Genomic DNA, 25,793 nt, shown 5'->3' on the forward strand with positions numbered 1-25,793 from the left:
CCCTATACAGACAGTTATTATTTTCCAGATAAAAAAAAAAACTTAACAGAGATATCGAGGAAAATTGAATACAAACTTGTGTAGAATATGATAAGAAAAGTTTCATCATATTTAGTAGAAAATAAAATTTTACCTTATATCTGAAGTATAATTCTATGACTCAATGCTTTCAGTGAATCGAGGAAAAGGAAATCAGAAAATATGAACACAAGTAACAATGCTGATGACCAGCGTCCTGATGATACAGAAGAACCTCCTGCCAAAAAGAAGCCAGCAGACGACAGCTTGCTTTCCTTGACAACAAGGACAGGTGGTGCTTACATTCCCCCAGCTAGACTTAGGGCAATGCAGGCAAAAATTACAGATAAAACAAGGTATATTAGGTGTTAATATGAAACAAGCAAATTTGATTATTTTATCCATTCTGCATGTTTTGTTAAAAAATTTAAAATAGCTCTTGCTGCAATATAGCCTTTTTGCGCTGATGCAGTGTAAAGCAATCATCAATCAATCAATCCATTCTTTATGCTTAGCAAGACCAAGTGTGCAACATTTATTTCTTTTAGAATAAATTCTTTTATAACACAAATTTTCCTAACAAACTCCAGGTATTACTTTTAACTTGTAATTGACATGACAAAGAATTGCGAAATATTAGTAGTTTTAAATTAAAATGTTCTTATGCCATACAATAGTTATCACAATTTAAAAAATGCAGGTTTTTTCAGCTTTTATTTGTTTGTTTAACCATGTATTTACTGAGTAAATCTTTGCAGTTACACGATTTCTTTTTCAATTTAAATTTTTGCTCTGTACATTTCAGTATTGAATACCAGAGGATATCATGGGAAGCGTTAAAGAAAAGTATAAATGGTTTAGTGAACAAAGTAAACGTCTCCAATCTGATTTTCATTGTTCGAGAACTGTTCCAGGAAAATATTGTTAGAGGGAGGTAAGATTTTCACAGAATTTCTTAAATGAAGCAGAAGGGCTATGGTTGGGGATAAGTGCAAAGTACATATAGGCTGGTCATAAAACATTTGTTATATGTGATAAAAATGACAATTGATTCAAAAATTTTTTTTCATTGCTAAAAAGTGTCTACACAGTTTTAGCATACTTACATGTACATCACTAGTTCATTGTTTGGTGCTGTCTCCCTGACACATACTCCACATCCTGTTCATTCAATCATAATGAATATCATAGTGCATAAGTTAGTTATCACAGTTTTTTTTTATTAGAGCCCCGCCGAATGGCGGACGCCCTATAGTGATCAGTCTGTCCGTCCGTCCGTCCGTCCGTCCGTCCTAAACAAATTGTGTCCGCTCTATATCTAGAGAACCGTTATGATTTCAAAGTTTATACTTGATATGTATATTAACCAACACCAGAGGGTGTGTCATAATGTATGTTCAACTTCCTAGGTAAAAGGTCAAGGTCAAAAACTTTGGTTTTAGTTGACAACCCCATGTCCTATGGTAAAGGTCGTGTCCGCTCTATATCTTGAGAACCTTTACGATTTCAAAGTTTATACTTGATATGTATATAAACCAACACCAGAGGGTGTGTCATAATGTATGTTCAACTTCCTAGGTCAAAGGTCAAGGTCAAAAACTGGTTTTAGTTGACAACCCCATGTCCTATGGTAAAGATCGTGTCCGCTCTATATCTTGAGAACCGTTATGATTTCAGAGTTTATACTTGATATGTATATAAACCAACACCAGAGGGTGTGTCATAATTTATGTACAACTTCTTAGGTCAAAGGTCAAGGTCAAAAACTTTGGTTTCAGTTGACAACCCCATGTCCAATGATAAAGATACAAATTTTTTACCACACATTATTCACAGCGGGGCCCACAGAGATGGCTCCCATCTCAATGATATCTAGTTTTTTCAGAATTTTAATTCTTTGATTAGATATTATTTATATAAAATTGGCTTATGCCCTCAATTTTAGAATTCATTCATACATTTTTGTATTATTCAAAATTATCAGTAAATTGTGTGTTCTACAAGGATCACCAGTCCTTCACCTTTCATCTGATACCTTAATTACTAAAATATATGCTACATAGTTTAAGATTTACCCATATGCGTAGGAATTATTTTGTTTTATACTATTCCCAATTCCATTCTCAATTTTACTACTTTCCAGTATGTTCTTTTATGACCAGGCCCGATTAGGTGGTGTATTATCTTACAAAGTCTATCCAAATTATTTTTGCAAAGAATTCCGCTCAAGCCGGTGCTAGGGGCCGTCTTAAACTTGCAGTGAGGTGAGAGTTTTTTTGCTCCAAAGGGCCAAGTGAGCTTTTCTCATCACTTGGCGTCCGTCGTCGTCGTTGTCGTTAACTTTTTACATTTTGAACTTCTTCTAGAGAACCACTAAATGGAATGAAACCAAACATGGCATGAATGTTCCTTATGAGGTGCTTACCAAGTGTTGTTACTTTGTAGCCGATCCATCATCCAAGATGGCCGCCAGTGGGGGACTTAGTTTAACATAGGACCCTATGGGAAATACATACAAATGTCTTCTTTTAGAGAACCAGTGAATGGAATGAAACCAAACATGGCATGAATGTTCCTTATGAGGTGCTGACCAAGTGTTGTTACTTTGCAGTCGGTCCATCATCCAAGATGGCCGACAGTGGGGGACTTGTTTAACATAGGATCCTATGGGAAATACATACAAATGTCTTCTTTGAGAGAACCACTGAATGGAATGAAACAAAACATGGCATGAATGTTCCTTATGAGGTGCTTACCAAGTGTTGTTACTTTGCAGTAGGTAAATCATCCAAGATGGCGGACAGCGGGGGTCTTAGTTTAACATCGGACCCTACGGGACATACATACAAATGTCTTCTTTTAGAGAACCACTGAATGGAATGAAACCAAACATGGCATGAATGTTCCTTATGAGTTGTTGACAAAGTGTTGTTTCTTTGCAGCCAAACCATCATTCAAGATGGCTGCTAGTGGGGGACTTAGTTTAACAAAGGACCTTATGGGAAATACATACAAGTGTCTTCTTTTAGAGAACCACTGAATGGAATGAAACCAAACATGGCATGAATGTTCCTTATGAGGTGCTGACCAAGTGTTGTTACTTTGCAGTCAGTCCATCATCCAAGATGGCCGCCAGGGGGGGGGGGGGACTTTGTTAAATTTAGGACCCTACGGGAAATACATACAAATGTCTTCTTTTAGAGTACCACTGAATGGAATGAAACCAAACTTGGCATGAATGTTCCTTATGAGGTGCTGACCAAGTTTTGCTACTTTGTTGCTGATTTACTGTTCAAGATGGCCACCAGGATATTTTATTAAATAACGGGAACAATATTAAACCAAATTTGGCCTCAATCATTATTTGGGTATCTGTTATAATTTTTATCTATCTTTACATGATTTCTAAAACCAAAGAAGAGTCAGGTGAGCAACACAGGCTCTTGAGAGCCTCTAGTTTTAATGGTCAAAATAAAATTTAAATACAAAATGCTCATTGTTGAAGGCCGTACATTGATCTATAATTGCTAACTTCTACTTCATTTGGTCTTTGGTTGATAGCTGTCTCACTGGCAGTCATACCACATCTTCTTATTTTTATATTGACCACTTGCAACAAAATTGGTTGTAGACATGTTAAAAGTTTTCTGGTGTAAAATCAGGTAATATATTGTAATAAATAATGAATTTGATCTATATTTCTTTACAGGGGGTTATTAGCCAGATCTGTGATACAAGCTCAATCAGCTTCACCTACTTTTACTCATGTTTATGCAGCATTAGTATCCGTCATTAATACAAAGGTCAGTATCCTACTTGTCTGCATAAAAAAACAATATATATATGTACTTGAAATAAGGTGGCCCTTTGTAAAAATGAAGTGCCCTTTATGCATAGCTGTAGCATTTTAAATGCTTGTGCTCTTTTTAATCCTAGATTCAAGACAAGTTAAATAGTTATAGATATAGAAATAGCAAAACTAACTCCTTGTAAATATGGCTTCAGTTTGTTTGTTTTGAAAATATAAGATTTTTAGTTAAGTTTACAATTTTAAGAAATGACACAATTCTAATATATTTTTATTATACGACCACAAAAAATTTGGGGATCGTATAATGCTATCATGTCTGCCTTGTCGTCGTCAGAAGACATTTTGTTTCCGGACAATAACTTAAATTTCAGTGTATGGATCTCTTTGAAATTTAAGCAAAAGGTTCAATACCACAAAAGTAAGGTTGGGATTGTTTTTGGGAGTGATGGTCCCAAATGTTTAGGAATTAGGAACCAAAAAGGGGCCCAAAATTTAATACTACAAGTCGAAGGTTGGGATTCAATTTTTTTCTGCAAGATTTAAGAAATTGTCAATTTTTCCAAAGAAAATTTGGGGGTCACAATTGCTAATTCTTTGTATATAGTCTGAAAACAGATTTACTAAATAATGCGCAACATCACAGTGCACAGTGTATTGCACAAAAGCAAGAAATCTTCAATTGAATATAAATTCAAATCATAACCAATTTTAAGTTCTTTGACTACATTTTTTCTGTGTCAGAAACCTATAATGTGTCAAATATTTAATTACAATCCAAATTCAGACGTGTATCAAGCTTGAATATTGTGTCCATTTTTGCCCCAACTGTTCAGGGTTGGACCTCTGCAGTTGTATCATGCTACGCTCAGCGAAGCAGTTTATTTGGTTTGTTAAAAATGTTAATGTTTTATTAGCAGGTGTGTATATAGATAAAATAAAAAATGATAAACAATTTCCCTTTTACTTTTCAGTTTCCACAAGTTGGAGAGTTGATATTGCGACGATTAGTGATACAGTTTAGACGAGGATTTAAGAGAAATGACAAAAGTCTTTGTTTATCCACCACCAGATTCATAGCTCACCTAGTCAACCAGCAAGTGGTAAGATCAGATGCAATATAACAAAGTTTCAGAATATTTATTATACAATTTGAATTTAACAGATACCATCATGATTTGGTTGACAATGCAACTTTTCATTAAATTGAGTGATTTATTGATTATTGATTTCATTTGAACTTACTCCTTGGAACACCCTATTTTTAATCAGAACTTTAGATTTTTTCATTCAAATCCATCCCACCTTAAGAAAAAGACCCTCAACATTTACTGGTTTTGTGTCAAGATATATGTTTGTTTTGCCCATGAAGTTATATCATTAGAAATATTGACCTTATTATTGGAGAATGCTTCTAGATATATAAGTTTTATTGTTTCAGGCCCATGAAATTCTATCATTAGAAATATTGACCTTATTATTGGAGAATGCTTCTAGATATTTATAGAATAACTAATCGAAGAATTCAAATAGAGAAAAATATTCAACGAGTGACCGAACAACACATTAATTCACGAATGCGCGTAGCGCATGAGTTAATTATCAGTGTTGTTCGGTCACGAGTTGAATATTTTTCGATATTTGAATTCTTTTATTAGTTATTCTTTTTATTACATTGGCAAATGGCTTTTTTATGAAATTAAAGTAGAAAACGTAAGGAACTATATCTTTTTCTACGCATTCACAATTTGTTTTGATCCGACGTTATCGACGTCTTGACAACGCCTATTGTTGTATGACGTCAGAGGAGTGAAATAACCACATTTATTTCACATGTGAAATTATCGGTTTTTATTTCACTGGGAAATCAATGTAATTCATTGCAACCAATGTAATAAATAAGTTTTATTGTTTCAGGCCCATGAAATTCTATCATTAGAAATATTGACCTTATTATTGGAGAATGCTTCTAGATATATAAGTTTTATTGTTTCAGGCCCATGAAATTCTATCATTAGAAATATTGACCTTATTATTGGAGAATGCTTCTAGATATATAAGTTTTATTGTTTCAGGCCCATGAAATTCTATCATTAGAAATATTGACCTTATTATTGGAGAATGCTTCTAGATATATAAGTTTTATTGTTTCAGGCCCATGAAATTCTATCATTAGAAATATTGACCTTATTATTGGAGAATGCTTCTAGATATATAAGTTTTATTGTTTCAGGCCCATGAAATTCTATCATTAGAAATATTGACCATATAATTGGAGAATGCTTCTAGATATATATGTTTTATTGTTCCAGGCCCATGAAGTTCTATCATTAGAAATATTGACTTTGTTATTGGAGAATTCTTCTGATGATTCTGTAGAAGTGGCTGTAGGGTTCCTAAAGGAAAGTGGACAGAAATTGACAGAAGTCTCACCGAGGGGAATTAACGGTAATAGTCAAACTTAATGCATGATAAGATTTACTACATTTTAAAATATGAAGTACTCAGGAGAAGATTTTTGAAAAAATTTTGTTATTGAGTGTGTGAGAAAAAAGAGCATGAGAGAATAGATAATACATTTGACAGATATATTAGAAGTCATCAAGTTTTTCATCAGTTTATCAAATGACCATTACAGATAAGGAAACTGTGTGATGTTGTTCAATATAGTGGTATTATGAGCAGTAAGCTTTTTTGTGCAACTATTAATGTCCCAAGAGGGGATGGTTATAGTCAGTAAATAAACTAATAATAAACTGCTCTTTGTGCAAAAAAGGAGTTTATATCTTTTATGTTGTAAATAACTTAGTCAGATGATAGAAGGTATATAACAATTTTGATTGTCAAATAAGTAATTTGTCAAGATTTTGTTAAGTCAAAAACTTATTTTGCAGCTGACTAAAATTGTCCAAATTTCAGTATGTTTCCTTGTTAAATATCTGCACATTTCATAAAAGAAAATTAATATTACAGCAATATTTGAGAGATTGAGGAATGTTTTACATGAAGGACAGATTGATGTCAGGGTGCAGTATATGGTAGAAGTCATGTTTGCCATCAGAAAAGATGGATTCAAGGTAAGAAACTATGATGGATTCAGAAGTTGTAAGAGTATTGATGTCAGGGTGCAGTATAAGGTAGAAGTCATGTTTGCCATCAGAAAAGATGGATTCAAGGTAAGAAACTATGATGGATTCAGAAGTTGTAAGAGTATTGATGAATAGGCATGTACATATTATAACTGATGATTTTTATTTTATGAATAGTGTGTTTGATATATTTAGAAATTAATTCCACCTTGTGTAATAATGCTGTATTTTGATTGGATGACACAAATTTTCTATATATTGAGATTTTCTTTTCTCTGCCGATGTATTTGTCTTTAGGGAATTCCATGTGCCGAGGCAGATGGGAAATACCATGTCATAAATTACGCGACTTCAAAAGACCTCTAGACTTTTCGTCGTGAACGATAAGTACAAATACACAAGATGGTTGACAACGCAGACGATGCATCAGTCCAACAGGTTGAACATCGATTTGCAGATGATTCTGAGGAGGAAGAAAATAAGCTTCTTACAAACATTCACTCTAAAAACACTGCAAAGTCTACAAAATTTGCGGTAAAATTGTTAATGGACTTTCTGTTTGGCAAAGGAATGTGATATTTAATTTGAAAATTTGCCAGTGTCAGAACTGTGTGCACTTTTGAAGGGATTTTATATAAACTTGCATTGCCACAATGGAGAACTTTATAATGGCTCTGGAAAAAAATTAAACAGTCATGCAAAAATTCCATAGCATACCTGATTACAATAAAAATTCTGAGGTCAAGATGGATACAAAGAGCATTCGGTGGAATTAAACAAATATATCATGCTTACAAGGGGTATTTGCCAAAAACACCGGTTTTGAGGAAAACAAATTTCCCTCGCCTAAACGCTCTGGAAATTTGTTTACCTCTCAACCTGTATTTTTGGCAAATACCCCTTGTAAGCATGATATATTTGTATAAAATACAAATCTTTAAATTGAAAATTGCTGTTATAAAATTTTGGAAATCATTTTAAATTGAGGAGTACAACTCTGATGCCTTGCCTGGATTTGGTTATACTTAAGGTCCTTCATGGTTTTATAAAATCTTCAATGTTTGTTATTTGTTTTGGATTTTCAAACATCTTTCGCCACAAGCATTAATTGTCAAAATGCACATCTAATGCAGTAGAATTGATAATTTTAATGTTATTAAATCGTGCATTGAACATAAGAATTGAACATGAGACCATTTGGTTCTTACGTTCAGCGGGTTCAAAAGCAACTGTTAACATCAGTTAGTTTAAACATTCACAACTTTGTGTATAAATTTCTTTTTAAAATTGTTTTTTCACATTGATCGTTAACAAGAATTATAGATAGACAAACTGGAAATTGGTGTCTGTTATTATCTGAAATAAATTAATACCTTCATTATAAGACAAACAATATTTTCAAAATGTTACAAAAATTGTCAACATCCATATTCTCTTTTGACAAAATTGTTGTAATGAATTATAACATTTTAAATAAAATGTCTCTCAGGCTCCCTAAATTTATGGACTCATAATTTATTGGTCAAATATGTAAAACAGGGCATATTAGTTCCCTATATACATGCATATTGAAAAAATCTCTTGACCGTGGACTATTAATTGTACAATACCATTTTGTACAATTTTTGATATAAACCTTTTTTGGAGTGTGTTTAAATACCAAATACATGCCAAAAATAAACTCTCCATAAGGTTAATGTCTTATTATTAAATTGGAAAATATACCAACACTGAATTCTGTGTATGCTGTTAGAATAGATAAATTGTAATATATCGTATGGTTATTTTGTGCTGATACAAGTGGAGCGAATGATCCAAACTGGTATTAATGGTTTCTGTGTTTTATTTAGGATCATCAGTCTGTTGTTGAGGAGCTAGATCTTGTGGAAGAGGATGACCAGTTCACTCATATGATGACTTTAGAAGAAGAAGGAACACCAGAAGAAATGCTGAGTAAGAATTCACATGTTTATGTGTGTATTATAATAAAGAATAAAAATTTGACAGCCTGAATTTTCATCACTAATTTATTTGATAGAGAATGTTTATTGTGCCCCACCTACGATAGTAGTAGGGGCATTATGTTTTCTGGTCTGTGCATCCGTTCGTTCGTCCATCCATTCATCCGTCTGTCCCGCTTCAGGTTCAAGTTTTTGGTCAAGGTAGTTTTTGGTGAAGTTGAAGTCCAATCAACTTGAAACTTAGTACACATGTTCCCTATGATATGATCTTTCTAATTTTAATTCCAAATTAGAGTTTTGACCCCAATTTCACGGTCCACTGAACATAGAAAACGATAGTGCGAGTGGGGCATCCATGTACTATGGACACATTCTTGTTTTCAAGTATGTTTTTAAGTCATTTGTTAAATATTAAGGTCTAATTAGAAAGACATGGTATTTGGAACACCTTATTAACAGAAATTGACCAAATGACAAAGATATTCAATGATGGATTTTGAAAAAGAATTTATCTTTATTTACTTGTTTAAACTTCTACAATGTAATTCATATAAGTGTCCAAGTCACTGGAGAAGCAGTGTTTTTTCTGCTGAAATTATTTTTAGCTTTTCTCATGGGTCTTATGAAAAAATGGAAAAAAAACTTTTGAAAAGTAGAGTAAACATAGTGTAAAAGCAAGAAATAACATGTCTCAAAATGTTTTGATTAACAAAACTATGAACACTAGATGCAGCAAAACTTACTACATTTACAGAATTTGTAGTATAAAAAAATATATTTAAATACTGTAATTATGGATGTATGGATGATTTCTTGTCATTACAATCTAAGAAAAGATTATCCTAGGTGTAAAAGATATCCTTCAGTACTAATAAAGATTACTTATCATTTTACTAAAATAGTAGCTTCAACTAATCATACAAATATATCTATTGAAGTTTCATCAAGTATGCATTGCTGTTTTTATAAAAAAAAGTAAGCTTGAAAATAAAATGTTTATATTTATTTCTTTATACTTTCAGATGTATTCAAGTTTGATCCTGACTTTGAATCTAATGAAGAAAAATACAAGACTTTAAAGAAAGGTAAGATACAATGTGTAAGGTTTTGTGCTTATACTGGCTAATCTGAAAATCCTGCCACATCATGTTACACATACTGGAGGAATCTGAAAATCCTGCCACATCATGTTACACATACTGGATAATCTGAAAAACCTACCACATCATGTTACACATACTGGCTAATCTGAAAATCCTGCCACATCATGTAGCACATACTGGCTAATCTGAAAATCCTGTCACATCATGTTACACATACTGGATAATCTGAAAAACCTACCACATCATGTTACACATACTGGAGGAATTTATGTCACTCAATCTGATTTGTTATTATTTTACTAGGAATAACAATTTGACATGGATTACTGTAGGGAGTGAACATGTTTTCATTACAAGCACACAAAATGGAAGTTCTTGCACCCCACACTTGCGGGGTGAAGCTATGACTAATTGAATATCTTGTAAAATTACCTTTGAATGACATATATATGTATGTGTGCCTTGTTTGATATTTCATGATGGAAAATATGATAGAATTCTTCATTTTACCTTTTGAATGCAAGGCCTTTTTAAATAGATTCTTCCCTCCATATTTCTGTCAGTTCATTTTGAAATTTTGTGTCTTCAGAACATGTTTTAAAAGGAATTATAAATATTTGTATGAATTTTGTTATTTTAGAAATATTAGATGAAGGCAGCTCTGATGAGGATGGTGGAAGTGGATCAGGATCTGGATCTGAAAGTGATGAAAGTGGAGAAGAAAATGAAGGTAAAGTAGTCACACACATACACAAACAAAATATAGATACATGAAAAATATACATATTAAGGAAAAAAGTAATTTTGCATTCAGTAAAGGGAAGAAAAGGTTAATATAAAAACAGTATGTCTCACACAAAGTAGAGAATGTATTTAAATGTGATAAAAAGTATCTGACTCAGATTGAAAATTATTCGGTAGAGTAATGTTTCATTTCAGATTTACATTAAAAAAACTGATTTAGGAGAAAAACTATTCTGCAGGCAGTAGAGCAATAATTGTTACTTTTATCTATGAAAAAAATCATTTAGGTGAACAGTTAGATGGCAGAGGGAATTTACTGATATACTTGAAACAAATGGTTCATTTAGGGTAAAAATCTTACTGTAGGTGGTAAACTTATAAGTATATGATAATCAGTAAAAATAATTCTTGTAATTAAATGAAATTATGGAGATACACAAAAAACTGGTCACATGTTAAATATAAGGAAAAGATTCAAAAATTACAATTGGAAGAGTTATGTCACATACAATAAAAAAAATCCTGAAATCAGTATGATCAGTAAGAATATAAAAATATTCAGCAACAATTATAAAACAAATTAACTTTATAAGACTGCTAAATTTAGACCAATGTTAAGTTTACTGTAACTTGTACATTATATGTTCTAGAAGCAAAGCAAACTATCATAGACAACACAGAAACAAATCTTGTGGCCTTAAGAAGGACTATATACCTCACCATTCAGTCTAGTCTGGATTTTGAAGAATGTGCTCATAAGTTGTTAAAGATGAAAATGAAGCCTGGCCAAGAAGTAAGTTTGATGTCATCAGGATGCTGTCTTTCTGATGTATTTTTATGCCCCCGCCGTAGCGGAGGGGGCATTAAGTTTTACCCATGTCTGTCCGTACGTACGTACGATCACAAAATTGGTTTCCGTTCTCTAACTTTAGTTTGCCTCAACCAAATGTTATGAAACTTCTACAAAATACTTAATACAAAACAAAGATCAATTTTGAATTTTGGTGGCGTCACTTTAAGTGTTCTAGAGTTATGCCCCTTTACAAATGGAAAAATTTCTCAATTTTTCGTTTCTGTTCCCTAACTTTCTTTTTTTCTCAAATAACTTATTTTTCTTTTATTATCCTTTAAACTATGCATGATTATGGTCTGAACAGGATTTTTCACTTTTTGTCTCGCCTTGATGGAGTCAAAAAGCGAGACATAGGTATGCTGTTGGTGGCGGCGACGGCGGCTGCAGGGTCAACAATGTATCAGTTTGTGATTAGGTCTAGTTCATGGTGAACCACTAGTGGTAGGTCAATGATATTTGGTATGCAGTTGTATTAGCATTGGCACATCTCATTACCATGGATATTATTTGGCCCCTCCCCCTCAGTCAAAGTCTATTGGCATTGAAACTTTTCATAGTTTACATGTATTAGTTTGTGATTAGGTCAATTTATGGGGAACCACTAGTGGTAGGTCAATGATATTTGGTATGCAGTTGTATAAGCATTGGCATATCTCATTTCCATGGAGATTATTTGGCTCCGCCCCCTTAGTCATGGTCTATAGACTTTGAAAATTTTGCTAAGCTAACATGTATTAGTTTGTGATTCGGTCAGTTCAAGGGGAACCATTAGTAGTAGGCCAATGTTAATTGGTGTTCAGTTGTATAAGCATTAGCACATCTCATTTCCATGGAGAATATTTGGCCCCGCCCCCTCAGTCATGGTCTATTTACTTTGAAACTTTTGCTTAGTTTTCATGTATTAGTTTGTGATTAGATCAGTTTAAGATGAACTGCAAATGTTAAGTCAATGATATTTGGTATGCAAATTTATTGGCATTTGCAAGTATCGTTTCCATGGAGATTATATTGCCACACCCCTGATCATGGTTCATTGACTTTGAAACTTTTACATAGTTTACAAGTTAATGTTTGTGTTTAGGTTTGTTTAAAAGAGGGATGAAAGATACCAGAGGGACAGTCAAACTCATAGATCGAAAACAAACTGACAACGCCATGGTCAAAAATAAAAAGACAAACAGACAAATAATAGTACAGATGACACAACATAGAAAACTAAAGACTAAGCAACACGAACCCCACCAAAAACTGGGGGTGATGTCAGGTGCTCCGGAAGGGTAAGCAGATCCTGCTCCACATGTGGCACCCGTCGTGTTGCTTATGTTATTACAAATCCGGTAAATAGTCTAATTTGGTAAGTCACATTCGTGAAAAGGGAAGGGTATTGTAGTTACGACACAAGGAACATATCTGATATCATCTGTGAAACGGTTATTCCATAACGGTCAACCAACTCGTGATGGCGTCCATAAAATTTACGAAGGGATGATTTCAACTTCACCATTTGGAACTCTTGGCTTAATAGCTTCCTTGTGAGCAGCAATCCTCTATCAAGGAAATCATGATAGGAAACACAAGCCCGGGAATATCGTATCAATTGGGAGATATATACTCCGTATGCAGGCGCTGCTGGAATGTTGCTACATAGAAATGGAAAGTTCACAATTGGGAAGCTGAAATCATCTCTTTTGTCGTAAAGTTTTGTTTTCAACCGACCCTCATTGTCAATTTCTAGATGTAAGTCAAGATATGAGGCAGACTTAACTGTATCTGTAGTATCCTTTATCTCTAGTTTGATGGGATAGATTCGTTCAACATAGTCACCAAATTTGTATTATTTAGTGAGAGAACATCATCTATATAGCGGAACGTAGAGTTAAAGAATATTGCTTTCTTCCTAAGAAGTTCCTGTATGAAGTCAGCCTCATAATAATAAAGAAACAAGTCGGCAAGAAGAAAGGCACAATTGGTTCCCATTGGAATTCCGACAGTCTGTTGAAATACACGTCCTCCAAACGTAACAAATATGTTGTCAATCAAGAAATCAAGCATCTTGATAATGTCAGTTTCAGAGAATTTTTTGTTTGAATCAGAGTGATTCTTTACAAAGTAGGATTTATCCCTTCCCAAGACAAGATACTTGTATCTACGTTCGCCATTCTTTTTAATGAAACAAAGTACGGTAATACCAACTCTTTCAATTTGTCTTTTAGTTTGGAATGGGGAATACTTGTGTAAAGTGTAGAAAAGTCAAATGTTTTAATACTATTGCAAGATGAGAGAGTCTCAGATTGTATGTACTCTAAAAGATCTTTGGAATTTTTTAGTATCCACATCTGATTCACGCCACCTCTAGAATAGGCAGTTTCACAATAACTTTGGAGCCCGGCTTTGATTGCTGATAAAATAGATGTTAATAATTTAGAAAGAGGTTTCTAAAAGGGAACGACTTATGATAAGTCAATGGTATTTGGTATGCAGTTGTATTAGCATTGGCACATCTCATTCCATGGAGATTGTTTAGCCATGTACCTTCAGTCATGGTTCATCGACTTTGAATATTTCCATAACTTACATGTTAAAGTATTGCTATTTTAATTTCAACATTTGCATTATCAATAATTACAAAAAGGCGAGACATGTCTCTGTGATAACAGTTTATTTTATCTTTAGTAAGTTAATTTTCAAGCAACCTGAGCAGTTCTTTGAAATTAATTTATCCAAACCTAGGTTAAATTGTCTCATACATTAGGTTACATATTATATTGAATGTTCTTTTCATGATATTTATCTTTAAAGCATACTATTGGAAGATTCAGTGGACTCATGTCATTGATATATATATATAAATATATGAATTTAAAACAGCTGTTATTTGATTGTTTTGGCATGAAAGTCGCTGGAGATTTAAAGCTATTTTTTTTCTTATTTCTTTTATTAATTATCTTCTCTTGATAGATAAGTTTTGGATTAGCTTGCATGTTGAAAATGTTAATTTTGTACTTAATTTAAAGGGATTTGGAAACAGAATAAGAATTTTAAAATGTAATTAAAATAAATTTGCTTATTTTTATTTTGTTGGTTTCTTATAAATGTTCTTAGTAAAGGCAGAGATTGAAAACATGGAAAATCTGATGATGGTGACTTTTTGAAAAGGGGCCAAAATATAATGTGGAACCACTATAACATATTTTCATAGGAATTTTTATTTACAGATGTTAATATTTTGTCTCTGAAAGGATGAAAGAGTCTTCATAAAAAGATTCTGGAAAAAAACAAAAAACCCAGGGGATTTGTTGTGCCGTTTGGATGATTATCTGCTCTTAAAGTTTTAATTACTGTAATTCATATATTTTATGTACAATGAATTTTTCAGATTGAGCTATGTAATATGATTCTGGATTGCTGTGCTCAACAGAGAACTTATGAAAAGTTTTTTGGTTTATTAGCTCAGGTGAGTGTTAAATTATAGCTGATACTCAACTTTTGAAAATGCTATTCTGCATTTTAAAAGATTAAATCTTTTGGGATCTGCAGATAATTAAAAATTAATTCTGTTTATTAAGAATTTACTTTTAAGCATTGTGTTTAATTTTTTAATGTCTTTTTTGTCTTGTAGAAGAGATAGACTCTCATTTTGCTTGTTTAATTTGGTAAAATAACTAACACTACATATGTTGTTTATATATTTTCAGAGATTCTGTATGATAGATAAGAAGTATATAGAACCTTTCCAGGGAATGTTTAAAGAGCAGTATGAGACCATACATCGTCTAGAGACTAACAAGTTGAGGAATGTTGCCAAGTTCTTTGCACATTTATTGCATACAGATGCAATTTCCTGGGGAGTAAGTTTGCAGCACAGATTTTTTAATCTATAAATGATAAAATTAGCAAACATGATATTTGATTTGAAATATGAATAGCCTTTAAGTGCATTATTTGTATTGTTTGTATGCAAGTACGTCCTTTAACAGTATCCGGTAGGGAAAAAAGACATTCAGTTCAGTAAATTTTCAGTGGAGGATCGTAGTGGGTAAACTTATGGCTCAGGTCTGCCATTTTGCCACTTTTGTTTGTGTCATATGAAGTTTGACATTTACTACAGATCAGGATGGATTACCTCCCTTTGACCAGTATGATAAATTCTCACAAACTACATGCATTGTTTTTAAACAGAATATTGTAACAGTTAAGTTAAAAGAAAATTACTAGTTGGATATGGTATTTCTGAAATGTTTAAAGTCGTGAAAATATTAACATTTCTTCACAAAAACACAGAATTTTTCCAAAATTGGCATAAACCAGGCTTGTGTCTGGAGGCTTTTGTAATATATTTACTAAATAGAATTTCTAATATACTACATACATTCTTTGAAGGGGGCTTTAGTCTGGGAAGCTTTTGTCCAAGGGGCTTTTTTCTTGCTCCCAAACAGTTTTTATATACCGGTAATTAAACGTCATATTTGGAATGTATTACTTTATATTAATCTGTAAAATTAATCAACTTCTGACAAAATCAACTTAAAAATTCAATAAATTTTGACCTTACTTCTTGTTATGGAATACTGAGTAAGCCAATATTCAAATAAACCACAAGTTTTTTCTATAGACAATTCATCTTCTCCCAAACAAAAAAACTAAATGTATGATGATGAATTAATTTGATCTGTTTTCTACTTATTATTCTATGCCAAAGTTCTATTTCTTTAGTTTTTAGCTGAGTACCTCGCGACCTTCCAATAAAATGTTGTTGAGGGATAAATGTCTTAAAATTGAAATTGCAGATTTTTTTATAAAATGATGAATCGAAAATATGGTTTTCTGATAACCTCAACTTCATTACTGTATTTAAAATTTGGAGCAAACATGTTGTCAAACAGTCATATTTCAATTATCAAATTCAAACTTAGCATATATTTTAATAAGTCAATTACAGACTGTAAATGTTGTGTATATCAGTTTGTTCTACTTCTCATGTCACTGGTACAAAAACTAGAGAATGATTTCATCAAATTTTAGAAACCAACATGAAATTTTTGAATCAGAGGAAAAAAGTGCTTTTGATTTTGAAAATGTTCTGATTTGTAGAGTTGTAGGACTTTAACCAACAAATTAACAATTTTCCACTTATCACACTCCAGCTTGAGAAAGCATGGATCAGTCTATTTCAAACTTTACACTGTTGGAATTGGTGAAAGCTCACTTCAGACATTGAAATATTGAAGATTGATGTTCCAGAGTTACAGAACTTTATTTGTCAAATTTGAGCAAATTTTATACCCTGAAAGATTTCCTCCTGCAGTTTTATCTGCTGGTCATTTCACCAACCTCTGATTAAATAGCTTTTAAAATATTCCATTTTATTCTAGTATCATTTTCAATGTGCATACAATGCATATTGTGTGCTTAATTTACTTAATTACAGTTCTCTCCCTTTATTTATAGGTCATCACCTGTATCAGGTTAAATGAAGACGATACATCCTCAGCAAGCCGTATTTTTATCAAGATTATGTTTCAAGAGTTGTCTGAATTCATGGGACTTCCAAAGTTAAATGAAAGACTTAAGGATCCGTAAGTTATACTTATGTATTTTGATTGGACATTAATTCAAGAAAAGAAAAGGCTGTTTCCTTAAGAATATTGGGAAAATAAGCCATCTGTACTGTAATTGAGAATAATCATATAATAAGTATATTGAGTATACTGGCAATATTTTTATGCCCCCGCCGTGGCAGAGGGGCATTAAGTTTTACCCTTGTCCATCCGTCCGTCCGTACATCCCAAAGTTGGTTTCCGTTCTCTAACTTTAGTTTGCCTCAACCAACTGTTATGAAACTTATACACAATGCTTAATACCACAAAATACAGATCAGGTTTGAATTTTGGTGGTGTCACTTTAACCGTTCTAGAGTTATGCCCCTTAACAAATGGAAAAATTGCTGAATTTTTCGTTTCCGTTCTCTTACTTAAGTTAACCTGAACCAAATGTTATGAAACTTATACACAATGCTTATTACGACAAAACACATATCAAGTTTGAATTTTGGTTGAGTCACTTTAAACGTTCTGGAGTTATGCCCCTTTGGCTTTACAAAAGAAAAAAAATTCAGCATTTCGGTTCTCCAACTTTAGTTCGCCTCAACCAAATGTTATGAAACTTATACACAATGCTTATTACCACAAAATACAGATCAAGGGTGATTTTTGGTGATGTCACTTTTACTGTTGTAGAGTTATGCCCTTTTACATTTTTGTTTCCATTCTCTAACTTAAGTTTGCCTCAACCAAATGTTATGAAACTTATACACAACACTTATTACTACAAAAATACTGTATTTAAAAACTTCATTTCTTGTTCCTTGTTTTTCTCCAAAAAGTTCTTTTCTAACAAGCAGAGAATGTATTTAACATTGTACTGATTTTAACCTCACCTCAAATGATACATTAGCCATGCTAAGATGGATGCTAAGATGAGTCTGATACTTTGGCGTTTTATGTAATTTTTGCTGTGTGATTGTTCAAGCATTTAATGTTAATATTAATTATTTCTGTTTCAGGACATTACAAGGTTTCTTTGAAGGCATCCTACCTAGAGATAATCCAAAGAATACAAGATTTGCTATCAATTTCTTCACAACAATTGGTTTAGGTGGACTGACGTAAGTGAACTTTTAATTCTATTACATATCAAAAAGTCAATCATGGTAGACAATATTTACTATTAAGTTCTGTTCACTAATTAGTGTAGGTGGACTGACGTAAGTGAAATTTTAATTTTATTACAAATCAAGATCAAGGAATACAATATTTACCATCAAAATTAGATCAACAATTGGTTTGGTTGGACTGACAGAAGTGAGTTTTAGTTTTATTACAAATCTAAATCAAGGTATACTTTATTTTCTATCAAGTTCAGTCCAGTTTTGTGGGAGCTAAATTGAATTTTGAATGCATGACAAATCTGATTGGTTGTAAACTTGCCAGTTGTATGCCAACATTTGATTGCATAAATGTACTTCTTTATGGATTAAAAAACTGTCTGATCTTATGCCTTTGCCATCATTGCATGCTATTTGAGCAATATTTTGTCATAGATAATAAAATATACAAAAGTAAAGCAGTCGATAAATTAAAACTTAACTGCAAAAAAACATGTATTGTTTATGCAGAAATATAAATTTTTGTCTTATACATGTTTTGCATTTTGATAAGACCAAATAATGGAACCTTCTGATTTAAAACCCCTGATAAGGCAGTTTTTATACGACCGCAAAAAATTTTTGTGGTCGTATATTGGTATGACGTTGGCGTCTCCGGCGTCGTCGTCGTCCGGCGTCGTCGTCCGAAGACACATTGGTTTTCGCACTCTAACTTTAGTTTAAGTAAATCGATCTTTTTGAAATTTGACCATAAGGTTAAATACCATAAAAGGAAGGTTGGGATTGATTTTGGGGGTTATGGTACCAACAGTTAAGGAATTTAGGGGCCAAAAAGGGGCCAAAAATAAGCATTTTCTAGTTTCCAGACAATAACTGTGGAACGGTGTATGGATCTCTCTGAAATTATACTACAAGTTTCCATACCACAAAGGGATGGTTAGGATTTGCTTTGGGGGGTTATGGCTCAAACCGTTTAGGAATTAGGGGCAAAAAAGGGGGAAAAACAAGGTTGTCCTGGTTAATGGACAAATACTTTAGTACAAAACATAATTTAAAGCAGTGTAAGGGAGATAAATCAAATACATCATTGAAATTATCTCCCTTACACTGCTTTTAAATTATGTATAAAGTAATGGTTAATGAACAATAAAGATAATTTAAAACAGTGTAAGGGAGGTAATCCAAATACAACGTTTTGGTTACTTCCCTTACACTGCTTTTAAATTATGTTTAAAGAAATGCATATTTATAAAGGAAGACCAGTAAAAATATCTGCAAATGTTGCATCTTTTTTTTTTACAAAAAAATCCATATGAATGATTTGACACTATATTTTTAATTCTATTATAAAATAGATTAAGTTAGCACTATGGTAAATTTAAATGGGTAATTATGGTTGCTAACTCCATTGGAAATTTGAAATGAGATTATGACCATATCTTGAGGGAAAGAATTTTTGGGGGGAAAAAAAGGGGGGGGGGGGATAAAAAGAAATTGTGGGGGGTCAATTTTTTCTCATTTCAGATTTCAGAAATTAAAAAGAATTATTCTTCAAATATTTTTTTTTTTTCAAATTTCAAATATTGAAAAATTTCAAGAAGTAATCTTTAATTGCACAGTATGGCGCATTAGATTTGTAAAATCTTTGATCACATTTATTTATTTGTTATGCCGAATCTAACAGTGTATTTAGATTTTTAATTTTGGGTCCAGTTTTCAAATTGGTCTACATTAAGGTCCAAAGGGTCCAAAATTAAACTTTGTTTGATTTTAGCAAAAATTGAATATATGAGGTTCTTTGATATGCTGAATCTAAACATGTATTTATATTTTTGATTTTTGGCCCAGTTTTCAAGTTGGTCCAAATTGGGGTCCAAAATTAAACTTTGTTTGATTTCAACAAAAATTGAATATATGGGGTTCTTTGATATGCTAAATCTAACCATGTATTTAGATTTTTTATTTGTGGACCCCGTTATCAAATTGGTTCATATTGAGGTCAAAAGGGTCCAAAATTAAACTTTATTTGATTTCATCAAAAATTGAATTATTGGGGTTCTTTGATATTCCAAATCTAACCGTGTATTTAGATTTTTAATTTTGGGTCCTGTTTTTTAAATTGGTCTACATTAAGATTTTTTATTTGTGGACCCTGTTATCAAATTGGTTCATATTGAGGTCAAAAGGGTCCAAAATTAAACTTAGTTTGATTTTAACAAAAATTGAATTCTTGGGGTTCTTTGATATGCTGAATCTAAACATGTGTTTAGATTTTTAATTATGGGCCCAGTTTTCAAGTTGGTCCAAGATAGGGTCCAGTATTTAAACTTTGTTTGATTTCAACAAAAATTGAATATATGGGGTTCTTTGATATGCTGAATCTAAACATGTATTTAGATTTTTGATTATGGGCCCAGTTTTCAAGTTGGTCCAAATTGGGGTCCCAAATTAAACTTTGTTTGATTTTAACAAAAATTGAATATATGAGGTTCTTTGATATGCTGAATCTAACCATGTATTTAGATTTTTATTTGTGGGCCCCGCTATCAAATTGGTTCATATTGAGGTCAAAAGGGTCCAAAATTAAACTTTGTTTGATTTCATCAAAAATTTAATTATTGGGGTTCTTCGATATGCCAAATCTAACGGTGTTTTTAGATATATAATTTGGGTCCCGTTTTTTAAATTGGTCTACATTAAGGTCCAAAGGGTCCAAAATTAAACTTAGTTTGATTTTAGCAAAAATTGAATTCTTGGGGTTCTTTGATATGCTGAATCTAAACATGTGTTTAGATTTTTAATTATGGGCCCAGTTTTCAAGTTTGTCCAAGTTGGGGTCCAAAATTAAACTTTGTTTGATTTTAACAAAAATTGAATATATGGGGTTCTTTGATATGCTGAATCTAACCATGTATTTTGATTTTGGACATTGGACCATAATAGGTAAATTAAAAAAAATCAAGTTCTTAGACCACATTCTTTCTGTGTCAGAAACCTATGCTGTGTCAAATATTTAATAACAATCCAAATTCAGAGCTGTATCAAGCTTGAATGTTGTGTCCATACTTGCCCCAACTGTTCAGGGTTCGACCTCTGCGGTCGTATCAAGCTGCGCCCCAGCGAAGCATTTTATTTTTTTTTAACTATGCTATTGAGATCAATAAAGATTAATGTTTCAACAGAATAAGAATTTATATTCATTAATATAAAGGACTAGAGTAAAGTTTTATAGAACCAACCTCTTATTGTTGTCACCTGCACAGAAGTGTCTTAAGGGGCTTATATTTGCCGAGATATCACTAGTTTGTTGTCCCTGTGTCATGCGTTGCAGGGGACATAGAGATACGAGGTGTTCGTCTCTCAAGTCTTGTAAGCGCTCTTATATGTAAAATTTATGTGAAAGGTGTATATCAGCAATGTATTGGACATATATAAAAATCAGTGCCGATCAACTGTATTTAAAAGAGTTATACCCATTGGAATTTTTTTGAAAAATTGCATTGTCAGAGCTCTCGAGCCTTCATTTCTCTAAGAAATAAATAAAAATATTAAAGAACAAAAAAATTTGTTTGTTATTGCCCTTGGACAGAAAAATATGTGCAAAGGAGGGACATTGGAACTCTGTTATTTTAATCAACTTGTAATATTGGAAGCTAATGGTCTTGTTTTCGAATCTGTATCAATTTTTTTATTAGGTAAATTAAATAATCTATTTGTATATTAAGCTTAACTTATATTATTATCATTGTTTGCAGGGATGATTTACGAGAATGTTTGAAAAATGTCCAGAAACCAGCAGTTGAACAACAAGCAGCAGAGGATTCTGACAGTTCATCTTCATCATCGTCCTCATCATCTTCTTCATCATCAGATGAATCATCATCCTCAGACAGCAGTAGTTCTGATTCTGATTCTAGTTCAGGTAATGTCAATTCTTCTAAATATCATGCAAACACATAAAATGTTCATCACATTTAGTTAACAATAAAATATTACGCAGTAATTCACAGTACAGTTTGTTTTCCAAAAAATATAATCCTTGAAATTTCTACATGTTTTTCTTCTGTTTATTAATTGACATGAGTGTCCTTTTTTAGCTCACCTTTCCAAAGTAAATGTGAGCTTTTGCCATCACTTGGCGTCCGTCGTTGTCGTCCGTCTGTTGTAAACTATTTCAAACATCTTCTCCTCTGAAACTACTGAACCAATTCCAACCAAACTTAAGCTGAATGATCCTTAGGGTATCTAGAATAAAGTTTATGTTTATTTTCTGTTTCGTCAAAAAACATGGCCGCCATGGCTAAAAATAGAATGTAGGGGTAAAATGCAGTATTTGGCTTGTATCTCAAAAACTAAAGCATTTAGAGCAAATCTGCCATGGGGGTAAAAATGTTCATTAGGTGAAGTTCTATCAGCCCTGAAATTTTCAGATGAATCTAACAACCCATTGTTTGGTTGCTGCCACTAAATTGGTAATTTTAAGGAAATTTTGCAGTTTTTATACGACCGCAAAAAAATTTTGTGGTCGTATATTGGTATGACGTTGGCGGCGTCGGCGTCCGAAGACACATTGGTTTTCGCACTCTAACTTTAGTTTAAGTGAATGGATCTCTATAAAATTTTACCATAAGGTTCAATACCACAAAAGGAAGGTTGGGATCGATTTTGGGGGTTATGGTACCAACAGTTAAGGAATTAGGGGCCAAAAATAAGCATTTTTGTAACTTCCAGACATAACTTGTGTGTTAGTGTATGGATAACTCTGACATTGTACCACAAGGTTCTATATTACAAAGGGAATACTTGGATTGATTTTGGGGGTAATTGCCTCAAAATTATAGGAATTAGGGGCCAAAAAAGGGACAGAAAACAAGCATTTTTCTAGTTTCATGACAATAACTTGTGTGTAAGTCTATGGATCTTTCTGAAATTGTACTACAAGGTTCCATATCAGAAAGGGAAAGCTGGAATTGAGTTAGGGGGTAATTGCCCAAAATGTTCAGCAAAAAGGGGCCAAAAATAAGCATTGTTCTAGTTTCCAGACAATAACTTGTGTTCAAGTGTATGGATCTCTCTGAAATTGTACTGCAAGGTACCATACCACAAAGGGAAGGCTGGGATTGATTTTGGGGGTAATTGCCTCAAAATTTTAGGAATTAGGGGCCAAAAAACAAGCATTTTTCTAGTTTCAGGACAATAACTTGTGTGTAAGTGTATGGATCTTTATGAAATTGTAGTACAAGGTTCCATATCACAAAGGGAAAGCTGGGTTTGAGTTTGGGGGTAATTGCCCTAAATGTGTAGGAATTTGGGGCCAAAAAACAAGCATTTTTCTAGTTTCCAGACAATAACTTGTGTTCAAGTGTATGGATCTCTCTGAAATTGTACTGCAAGGTACCATACCTCAAAGGGAAGGCTGGGATTGAGTTTGGGGGTGATGAATCATAAGGGGGTTCAAAAAATTAGGGGGGGGGGATTTTTTTTCCTTTTTTTCTTTAAAATTTTCCATTTTAAATTGGTTATTTCTGATTTATATATAAAAGCAAATAATAATGATATGGTTTGAATAGGTAAATTAAATTTGTTTAAGTTCTTAGACCACATTCATTCTGTGTCAGAAACCTATGCTGTGTCAAATATTTAATCACAATCCAAATTCAGTGCTGTATCAAGCTTGAATGTTGTGTCCATACTTGCCCCAACTGTTCAGGGTTCGTCCGCTGCGGTTGTATCAAGCTGTGCCCAGCAGAGCATTTTATTGGTTATTATCTTGAATATTATTATAGATAAAGATAAACTAAACAGCAAAAAATGTTCAGCAAAGTCAGATCTACAAATAAGTCAACATGACCAAAATTGTCAATTGACCCCTTAAGGATTTATTGTCCTTTAAGGACAATTTTACATAATTTGTTTATCATGTTTTTCTAATTTTAAAAAATCTTCCCCTCTGAAACAACTGAACCAAATTAAACCAAACTTAAGCTGAAATATTCTTAGTTTATCTTTAATAAAGTTTATGTTTTATTTTCTGTTTCCGCAGAAAACATGGCCACCATGGCTAAAAATAGAACATAGGGTAAAATGCAGTTTTTGACTTATATCTCAAAAACTAAAGCATTTAGAGCAAATCAGCCAAGAAGTTAAAGTATTCATTAGGTCAAGGTCGACCTGCCCTGAAATTATCAGCCTAATCGGGTATCTGATTTTTAGGTTATTGCCCCTGAATTGATGATTTTAAGGAAATTTTGCAGTTTTCGGTGGTTATCTTGATTATTATTATGGATAAAGATAAACTGTAAACAGCAAAAATGTTCAGCAAAGTAAGATCTACAAATAAGTTTAATATTACCAAAATTGTCAATTGACCCCTTAAGGAGTTAGTGCCCTTTAAAGACAATTTTTCACAATGTCATCTAGTTTGCTTACTTTAAAAAATCTTCTCCTTTGAAACTGCTGAATCAATTTCAGCCAAACTTGGGTACACATGCTCATTATGAATATGATGTTAACTTTTTAAATCATATGCCGAATTGTACTTTTGACTCTAACTTTACAGTTCACCGAACACGAAAATGTGATAATGCGAGCATGTGCTATGACATATATTCTTGTTTAGTTTTGTGTTGTATGATATCTATAATAAATTTCACTCAAATTTTAGGAAGTTCATCAGATGAACAGTCCAAGAAAAAGAAGACCTCAGCAAAACATCGGAAAAAAGTTGAGGATAAAAGAAGAGGAAGGAAGACTAATGGGGATATTGAAGAACAACATAAGGATAAACGATCGTCAGAAACAAGTAAAAGACGGGGCAAAGAAAATAAAGATGGTTATCGTAAAAGTGATAAAGAAAGGGACGATAAAATGGATTTTAGTGATCCATGGTCGAGACAAAAAACAAACAGTGAAAACAATGTTATCAAATCAAAGAAGGGTAACTCTCATAAAAATAAGAGAAGTGAAAATTCTCCAGAAAAGAGGAAAAAGGATAAACATCAAGACAATGAAAGAAGGGACAGTAAACGTGACCAACGAGAGGAAAGACATCGAAAAAGAAGCTACTCACCAGAGAACGTTAGAAAACGATGAAAATAAATTTGATTTATTTATAATTATCATTATGCATATGAATTTATTGAGGGGGTGAATGGGTTGTTGAGAGATCACTGTTCATAGTGCTATTAAATTATGTCATTATTGTCTGAACATCTTTACTTTCTTAGATTTATTTTTCATGGGACTGTTCCAGGTATTTTTCAAGGGACTGTTCCAGGTAGAGGATTGTCATCTACCTATCCCTGTTTGATTATCTCTTCTTTAGGGGAAGAATTTCTGAAATGATTCAGGAAACTTCATGAGAACATCATCTGTTTGTTCCTACAATTACGTGATGCTGTAATTAACATGTCTTAGCATCACTAAAGATTTGTTATGGATAGAATCTTATTTAGTTTCATTTTAAATATTTTGAGAAATATACACTAAAATACCTGTCATTTGAAAATTAAAAAAAGTTTAACGTCTAAAGGTATTCATTTTTAGACTGATGG

At 32.7% G+C, this 25,793-nt stretch overlaps 1 protein-coding gene across 1 annotated transcript in view; it reads left to right on the top strand.

Annotated features, from left to right (window-relative positions):
- Positions 1-25,445, top strand: part of LOC127718866 (pre-mRNA-splicing factor CWC22 homolog) — a 37,680-nt gene extending 12,235 nt beyond the window's left edge. The window contains exons 4-19 of the mRNA XM_052224915.1: positions 174-374; positions 824-952; positions 3,728-3,821; positions 4,801-4,929; positions 6,139-6,274; positions 6,800-6,903; positions 8,766-8,868; positions 9,899-9,961; positions 10,620-10,709; positions 11,374-11,516; positions 14,953-15,030; positions 15,272-15,424; positions 17,025-17,152; positions 18,139-18,240; positions 21,996-22,162; positions 24,905-25,445. Coding sequence (XP_052080875.1) covers positions 174-374; positions 824-952; positions 3,728-3,821; positions 4,801-4,929; positions 6,139-6,274; positions 6,800-6,903; positions 8,766-8,868; positions 9,899-9,961; positions 10,620-10,709; positions 11,374-11,516; positions 14,953-15,030; positions 15,272-15,424; positions 17,025-17,152; positions 18,139-18,240; positions 21,996-22,162; positions 24,905-25,332 — 2,248 coding nt within the window. The 3' untranslated portion in view covers positions 25,333-25,445. The remainder of the gene's footprint in view (positions 1-173; positions 375-823; positions 953-3,727; positions 3,822-4,800; positions 4,930-6,138; positions 6,275-6,799; positions 6,904-8,765; positions 8,869-9,898; positions 9,962-10,619; positions 10,710-11,373; positions 11,517-14,952; positions 15,031-15,271; positions 15,425-17,024; positions 17,153-18,138; positions 18,241-21,995; positions 22,163-24,904) is intronic.
- Positions 25,446-25,793: the final 348 nt, after the last annotated feature.

The sequence above is a fragment of the Mytilus californianus genome, unplaced genomic scaffold (assembly GCF_021869535.1).
Source record: "Mytilus californianus isolate M0D057914Y unplaced genomic scaffold, xbMytCali1.0.p SCAF_10, whole genome shotgun sequence".
In the NCBI taxonomy this organism is placed as follows: Eukaryota; Metazoa; Mollusca; class Bivalvia; order Mytilida; family Mytilidae; genus Mytilus; species Mytilus californianus.